Source organism: Chenopodium quinoa, unplaced genomic scaffold (genome assembly GCF_001683475.1).
Source record: "Chenopodium quinoa cultivar QQ74 unplaced genomic scaffold, ASM168347v1, whole genome shotgun sequence".
NCBI lineage: Eukaryota > Viridiplantae > Streptophyta > Magnoliopsida > Caryophyllales > Amaranthaceae > Chenopodium > Chenopodium quinoa.
Genome location: NW_018742204.1, coordinates 22,269,594 through 22,278,651, shown reverse-complemented (window position 1 = coordinate 22,278,651; position 9,058 = coordinate 22,269,594). Strand labels below are relative to the sequence as shown.

At 33.6% G+C, this 9,058-nt stretch overlaps 1 protein-coding gene across 1 annotated transcript; it reads left to right on the top strand.

The window, feature by feature from the left end:
- The first annotated feature begins 5,902 nt into the window (after positions 1–5,902).
- On the top strand, positions 5,903–6,763 carry LOC110723741 (classical arabinogalactan protein 4-like). Its single transcript, XM_021903113.1, has one exon. It carries the CDS (start codon positions 6,076–6,078, stop codon positions 6,529–6,531), a length of 456 nt encoding a protein of 151 aa, XP_021758805.1. The 5' UTR covers positions 5,903–6,075; the 3' UTR covers positions 6,532–6,763.
- The last annotated feature ends 2,295 nt before the right edge of the window (positions 6,764–9,058 follow it).

Here is a 9,058-nt window from a genome sequence, read left to right as displayed (position 1 = left end):
ATCAAACCATTTCGAGCAACCAAATAGTCAATTCCACGAAGATTGTATCTCAAATTGTTGTTGCTGAACACGTCCTTATTAAAAATTATTTGCTACTCCCTCCGTCTCTTAATTAGATTCCTACTTCTAGCACTTATTCCTCACATAATAAAGAGAAGTAGGAATCTAATTAAGGAACGGATGGAGTAATAGTCTAACAATACTCATATTATCGTAAGACCTCCCTCTTCATAAGTCCAATTCGTTCAACTACATAGAACCCCAATCAGGTTGTAATAATATATTAACATCAAAAGTTCACTGCTTTATTTTAACCTGTAATTTGATCGAAGTCACAAGTCATATCTTTCTTTACTTCTAAGTCAAGCACAAGCTATGAACGTTAGTTGATTACAGAAGTATAGCTTTGAACTAACTCCTCATTCACTCTGTCATCCTCTTCATCAGCTCCTGTTTAATCTTTATTTGAGTAATTAATCGAACCAACAATAACTTCGTCCATTTGAGTAATTAATCTGTCATGTTTTTTTTTTTCAAACACAACATTGTATACAACAAGAAATTAATTGAATTGGCTCCCTGAGTCCCTGTCTATGTCCAAGACATACATGAAGTAATTCACACCTTGTTAGTTCTGGTTTTGCTAATGTATCAATTAGTCTTGTTACTTATCTCGACCTAAATTTTATTACACTCGTTATGAATTTTCATCCTACATCGTTGAGAAATTCGTCTCAAATGATATGTCGAAATCATTAATTGAGCCTTTTTCCCTACTCATTTTGAGATCAATATCTTTCTTGACTTGATCTACTTTTGTTCTATTAATATCATTCTTATTGACTAATTAAGCTAATGTTACCTTATTTCATTCTCCTATTCCACTATAGGACATATTTGTCCATAAAAAAGGGCCTCCAAGGGCACAAAGCCTACAAACCCATATTGGCTAGCTAGCTAGCTAGCCAGTAGCCATCTCTATTTCTACTAGTCTATACTTATAAGATTCTTGTGACGTCATGAAAATTAACAATTAGAGAAAGGGGGAGTATTTATAATACAGTACACAAAACAAAAGTGTACTGTTATGATGCAATACTTCAATACCTATCATAGGAGGGCGAAATTACAACAATTCTTAAAACCTATAAATACATGCAAAACGAAGAATATTTAATTTCCATTTATAATGAAGAAAACACAAACAGTCTTACTAAGGTGGGTAGCAATTGGGTTGGAATAAGCACAAGTTACAAAATTAAGCCAGCCATCTTTGGCTGGAAAGCACAAGTAAACAGCACATATACCATACATATACTACATTACTAGTAGTGGTTTTTCTTTCTTTGTATACCCTCTGGCAAGTAAGCACTATGCAACTTTTTCGAGTGGGGTCAGTGGACCAATTTTCACAACTCATAATACATACTTCAAAATTTAACATTAGTAACATACTAGTATTTGTCATTGTTGCTTGTGGAAATCAAATTTCATTAATTTGCTATAAGAAATCTCACCAATCATTCATAAACTAGTATTAATAGCCTACCATGCATGAAAATTGAAAAAGTTGATATAATGGTGGATATATATGTATAAATTTAGTAAATTATGCTGTAAATTTTATAAGTACATGGTACAACATTGGCCCAGCCCAAAACTAGGTCGGGTTTGGGCAAAAGCATGGCAAACCTGTATTACACGGCAAGCTCGCTACTTTTTTTTTAATCGTGTTAAGGCCCTGCTCGATCCGTTTTAATTTTTTGATAACTTCTAGTAAAACCAAATACGTACTGTGTTGATCAGTATGATTAGAATGTGTTCTATTCACCTTATTTCACTGATATGAACTTATTTTAATTTATTAAAACTTATTTTAGTTGTAATTTGTACTTGAGTAACCCTTATCAAAACTTTATAAACCAGACTAAACTTATCATAACTTATTACACCTGAAATAAGTGAAATAAGGTAAACTGAACAAACCCTTAATTATTGATTTAATGGTAAATCCTCTATAATCCCTTCATATATTTTAGAGGTCATAAAAGATCTAGTGCAATCGTTGGACTTGTCGGACTTGCACTTGAATAACGGGAGTGAATGGGTAAGGGTAGACTAAGGAACATAATAATACACAATGCACAAGTTGAGCAAATGATTGAAAAATGGAGTAAAAAATTACATGTAGGAGGAGATAACAATGTAAACAAATTAAAGTAATCTAAGCCAGCTTTTGACAGCTTTAAATTATTTCTAGCATGTCTATTAGTATGTCTAAGAACATCTGTTAGATGGTTGCCTAACATATAAATTCTTTTGGAAACTTATTATCCCAATCATTTGGTGATCCATTTGATTATTGGTAAAATTATACATCCGGTATCCTAGCTGACATTTTGCTGGCTCTAAAAATTTAATTCTACTGGTACTAGTGTCTGCATTTTCTAATGTTATGTTATTATATGTAGGTTTAAAAACATTTAATAGTTGCAATTTTCTTATCCACAAATCAAATTAGATAGAATAGAAAAACAAGCTAAAAACATGTATTACAAAATAAAGCTATTGAGGAATTGGTTTCAAATTTTGAACTACGTTACTATAATATACTTTCTCTACTCATCTCGGTTTTTGACATTTTCATTGGGTGAAGGAGTTGATAAGTCAAGACTCAAACACTCCAAAACTCTAATTCTCACATATTTTTCCATTAAATAGCCAATTCATTACTATACTTATAGACCATGATATACAAATATATAATAGACGAGTTGTTAATTGATCGAACAAAATATCAAATTGTGTTAAGAGCTTATATTTGATTAGTTTTTTTACGTCGTATGGAGAGTTACTTATCATTCGTAATTGAAGGATGTTTTCAATATATATGAAGATTATGAACAGTTGCCACAATATAACCAAAAAACTATGTAATGTATGTCATGTAGACTCGTGGACGGAGTGCGACTAGAATATTGCACGTCAATAAAGAATATAACCCTTTGATATAAATAAAAAAACGGCCAGTTTATCAAAAAATTGTGGAGCCATTAGGTTGTTGGCCGCTATTTGCAACGGCTACTTTAAAGAAAGTTGGTTTTCTCTCTCCAATTATCTAATGCAACAGTCATAAGACAGCTACGACTACTTACCGTTAAAACTTTATAATCGCGCCAATATACATTGCAAATTTGCAAGTCAAGTCTTTTGTTTTTTCAATTGTTTACTTATTTGTTAACCACATGTAGAAATTTTTGATTAATTGTTTGATTTGTTTGGCAATGAAAATAATAAATGGATTAAAACTCTTGCTTGTATATAACAAGATTAGCAACAGACCGTATTGACTTATATCTACAGAGATCCAAGATTTATACGATAATGTCAATAACTGTACGAATTTTTTCCTTCCCAATTTGTAATACCTTTTTCGGCTCATTTAACACTAAGTTTAACATTCACTCCTCGTTTTTAAAGATGTACATAAAAAAAAGAGTATAATTAAGCTTAGAAACAATTTGTTATCATTTGATTTTCAGATTAAACTGTAAAGAATTTATATGTTGTTAGACTCTTACCTATACTTAGGCTTGGTTCACCTCACCTCACCTCACCTCACCTCACCTCACCTCTAAGGCCTAATAAAATTTCTTTTAGGGACTTGTTGTTTACAAAAAAAAAGGTCTAATAAAACTTTATATCTTATAAGGTCTAATAAGATAAGCTAAAATCAGAAATTAAAATGATAAGGGTTGATCGATAAAATAATCTAATAATGTAAGGCCTAAGATAAGTTTATCCAATAATGTATCGTTCATATAAGATAAGTTTTTCGCGTGGACATAATAATTTAGTACAACTCAGCTTTAAAATTTTACCCAACCCGACCCAACCATATCAAATCCAATTCGATTATCTGAACTGACACCCTAAGTGAAATAATGCTAATGTTGACCATTTCATTATCTTCCATAATGAAGAAGAAGATTCTAACAAAAGCTACATAGGAATAATGATACGTTCACCATGACATTTTGATTACAAATTCATGAATCATACCAACAACATACCAAACTTAGAAATAAATAACGCGTAGAAGGAACCATCCCAAAAATTAAATTTACCACAAAAATAAAAACGCACTCAAAAAAATTAAAAAAAATAATGGTAGGGTAAATTGACACGGACGTTTTACTGACCAATACCAACTTTCACACGTGTTGCACTGAGATGGTGATATTTGTCACTTTAAGCAGCAAAATTCTCACGGAAATTCATGTTCCCGTTTTTTACTCTTTCCTTAAATCTTTACACGTGTCATACATATTTGTCGCACGGCCAGTGCTTCATACACTTTTACATTTTGTATTTGCATGCTAATGCTAATTACATTAATAAAATTAATTTAATTAATATAGGTTTGAAGATTTCAAAGGTAGTAAGAAAAAAATGGTTAAAAACAAGTTAACTAACTCTTACGTAATTGACAAATTATGCTAGAAACTTCCTATGTATGCACTTAATTTGACGCGGTTAATAGTACACGGTCAATCAATAGCTTATATTATAATTAAGTTTTAATTTCTTGGCTTAAGATTGTGTGAGTCAAAAATGACAAGCATAATTTTGTTGATATTAATGTTAATGCTACAGCTTGAATTTTGACTTAGGCAGCAATAAGCCAATAAGTACAACTGTACAAGTATGAATTTTTTTTTTTTTGAGGGGAGTACAAGTATGAATTTTATTCTACTTGTATGTAAAATAAGTTGTATTACTTCACTTGTATATAGACATATGTAAATAAAATTACATGTTACTATCATAAAGTACGCATTTTTGTTGATTTCATAAAAATATTAAGCTGTTTTTTAAAATCATAATCAAACGTTACTATTGACAAGTACTAATGATATATTTTTGTCTGAGCTCTAGTAGCTCTAATGTACCCCGTAGTACACTTCTATTATAAAACCTTGTCAATTTAGTTTGACTTTAGGGGATTGTTCTTAAAATTTTGCCATCTATATTGGAATTGTTGGGCGATATAACTTATATAAGGAGTATTGTACACTGACATTCATGTAGATGATAAACTACTTAATCTACTACGTAATTAGTTAAAGTTTTGAGTGATGGTATTTAGAATTAAGATTAGAATTAAATCTCGTCTACATGTTTAGTCTTTGTGGCTTTCGCTGCACAAAAATAAATACTATGTACTTCGTAAATAAATCATACACATTCCATACATTATACATGATTTAGGGCAGGGCCTGTTTAGTTCAGTTTAATTTTAATTCAATTCCTAATTTCCTTCTCTCATAAAATATTCATTTCAATTCAATTTATTTCAGTTCAGTTTCAACCAATTCAGCTCATTTCAGTAAATGTGAACGAGCCCTTAATCGGTGAAATGACATATGGATCTTCCCAAAACTCCTTACTAGTAAAAATTTTAAGTTACAAGAAGTATGATTATAATTTCCATAAAAGAAAATTACACTCAATATATCATTTCAATTATTGTGCACTTGTAATAACATTCTGTATATAAGAACTTTCAATTATCATAGAATCTTCAATATTAAGAAACAAAAGATTATTTTTTGAAATCATATCTTTTTACCTAAATTAATTTTATATTCCTTAAAAACAAATACGAGTAATAAGATAGGGAGTTTTACTAATGAAATAATCAAAAAGATATTATTAAATCTAAAATAGATGGAAAGTAAGATAAATTTTATAAAAGAATATATGCTCAAGTGCTCAACCATAAACAATACTCCATAATTAATTAATTAATTATTAAAATTTTCAATTGCTAGTTGTATCATATTCTAAAGTCATAGAAACAAAGTTCACCGCATTTTCCAACTCATTGGCACCGCCATAAACCCAAAGTCACCCCCTCCCACCTTCTCACAAACTCCCTATAAATACATTATTCTCTTCCTTTGGAATCTCATAAACTCTCAACACTTCTCATTATAAAACTCTCTCTCTCTAAAAACCAAAAAACAACCCAGCTTTCTCTCTCTTAAAAACTCACAACAACAAACAAAAAAAATGGCATACACAAGAACTAAAGTATTCTTCTTACTTTCTCTCTTGGTTGCCACTTCTATGGCCCAAGCACCCGCACCCACACCCACACCCACACCCACACCCACCGCCACCCCCGTAACACCCACCGCCGCCCCTTCACCCGCACCAACCGCCGCAACACCCGTCGCATCACCAGTAGCAACACCCGTGTCAGCGCCTACAACAGCCCCTGTTGCGACACCCACAGCTGCACCAACCCCGTCAACGGCACCCGCTACTAGTCCTTCTGCCGAGGCCCCTGGTGCACCCGCCCCCGCGGTCGAAGGGCCGGGTGCTTCTGGTCCATCAGTAGAGGGACCAGGGGCTGGTGGTCCATCCGCCGATACCCCGGCTAGTGACAACACTAATTCTGCAGGAAGGTCTGTTGTTGCTGGTGCCGTTCTTTTTGGTGGGTTCGTTGCTGCTTTGATGGTTTAATTTGATTTTAGATGTTTTTTTTGTTTGTATTTAATTTTGGGTTTATGATTTTAAATTTAACTACATTTATTGAATTTGGTTGTTGACTGTTGAGGTTTTTGAGGATTATTATTATTATTTTGGTGATGGATTTCATGGATTCTTAGGTGCTTTTGAGTAGAAATTCTTTTGTAAAGAATCCCATGTACATGGATTATAATTACTAATAAAAAAGTTGATTAATTTTTCTGAATTTCTCTTTGTTTAATATTTTTTTCTTTTTAAATTTTTTTTTATGGCTTTATGGTTTGTATCTTTTTTTAAAGCCTAAGTTATTAAAGTCTATTTTGCTTGGTATCAAATAGTTGGTTTAGAACGTTGGCTTAAAAAAAAAAATAGTTGGTTTAGAACGCGGTTTTCTATACATATAGAAGTCTTTTCATGAGTTCAAGTTATGATGCAGAGTCAAGAATCAGTCTGATTTAATTTAGTGGTTAAAATTCCTTTTTACAACCATATGATCGAGATTTGATTCGATTTGATTTTCACCCTACAAAGATTGTTCCTTAATTTTCTACAACTTGCAAAATATCGTTTGGGTAATTTTGAAATTATTCAATTTGCCATAACAGAGTATTTTTACTCGCCATGTTATATTGGCACCACCTAAGGCAAAGATAAAAATATGGTCCTATTTGAGTGTGAATTAGTTTACAATTGTAAAAGCCACTTTAACCTAAATGTGTAGTTTATGCATCATGTGTGTACTTTGTGATATCAAATACAAATATGAACGAGGAGAGAGATAGAGAGAGTGCAAGTGGAAAACATGCCAAAAATAGTATGGGGCAATCTTTTGAAGACATCTAAAAAAGGCAAATGGAGCAAACAATTGGAAACAAAGGGAGTATATTGTAACTGGGAGTTTTTTTGGCATAAAAACTTAATCAATACTAATATCACAATTTTTGTCATAAAAAAAGAAAATAAAAAATAATATCAAATAAGTTCTTAATTACTTGTTTTTTGGTACCTAAAATGAATAATCAATTTGGTCCTCTAGTCCATTCTAATGGTCATGTGTAACTTAGTTTTTTTTTTTTTTTTTTTTTTTTTTTGAGAAATCATGTGTAACTTACTTCGTACTAAGCTAATAGTTAAAATGTTATTCAACTCGTAAGGCCTTAAATGATGAAGGGTACATTAATTTATATTTTTTGCCACAATCCTTCAAGATGTTTAAATTAGATGTTCATCAAGTTGTTATTCAAACTTATCTAATTTTATTTTGTTTGAATAAGTCAATAGAAGTTAAAGTAGTAAACACATCTTAATCATGATACACCATACTTTCTGTTTCGGATGCAATGGGGCCTTGCCGAAGGCCCGTTGAAGTGGCTGAAGACTGGTCCGGTCCAGTTGATGCTGGGCCGAAGGTTTCCTGCACAACTAAAACACGTAAACTGGCCTCGGGGGTGGATCTGAGGAAGACCCCTCCGATGCCGAAGTCAAACAGTGTTTAGAGAGAAAAAGCTATGCAAGAGATTTAATGCTTGAGGCTTTGTTGTGTTGTATGAATGAATGAATTGAAGGCTTTTATACCTTTTCCCATGATGAGAGGAGAGTAATTGGGCCTTTAAATAGTCATGGGCTGACCATGGCAATTCGGACCAAAGGACTCTTGGTTGACTTGGCTTGATTGGAGGCTCGGGCCTTGACCTTGGAATATGAAGTCATTTAGTGACCAGGCTCAATAAGATAATTGGACCCAAATACATGACTAGGCCCAATTAGATAAATTGGACCCAAACAACTTGCCCCCCAGACTCGATTTGGAAGGATGACGGGTCGGGTTTGAATCCGATAGGAAATGGAGGGAAGTAAATGATTTAATTAAATCAAAAGATTTAAATTCTTTGAACAATTATTAATTAAATAACTGTAATATGGATAATTAACAGGAAGTGGAGTGGATAGTGGGCGGTTAATCAAGAGAGAGAGTGTTTAACGGTTAATTAAGGAGGCATTTAAGAGAAATTTGAACTTTTCGACCTTTGGGATTCTCCTTCCTGGAATTATAAGGTCAGATTCGCATTTCAACCTCATTTCTTCACCAACTTACACTCAAATTCTCGCGCAAACCCATTTTCGCTCTGAATTTCCAGCGTACCATTTTCGAATCCGAGTTCGAGACTCAAATCCATCGCTTCCACTGATTTGACCGGCGTATTCCGGCCAATTTGAAGGTAATTTTCTCCGAGCTTTTTCGATTTTCTTGCCCTTTTTAGGGAAATTCTTCTTCTCCCTTCTTTCCTTCTCTGAATTTGATTATGGCTCGAGAAAGGAGGCGTCATCCGGGTCGACGGGGCCAGGCTAGGGACCCCCGTGACCGCGCCGACGTTTGGAACAGGGAACGAGCCGGTGAAGACCCGGAAAGGGGGATTTCGGCAGTTCCTTTAAACGCCGTGCCGCCTCAGCAGGACGCCGAGGCCGGCGAGGCGAAGCAACCTGAGCAGAGAGAACAGGCTGGGCAGGCTGAAGATTTGCC

Bases quoted from the DNA above. Each gene is read 5' to 3' on its own strand.
- LOC110723741 (XM_021903113.1), top strand. From the start codon at position 6,076: ATGGCATACACAAGAACTAAAGTATTCTTCTTACTTTCTCTCTTGGTT.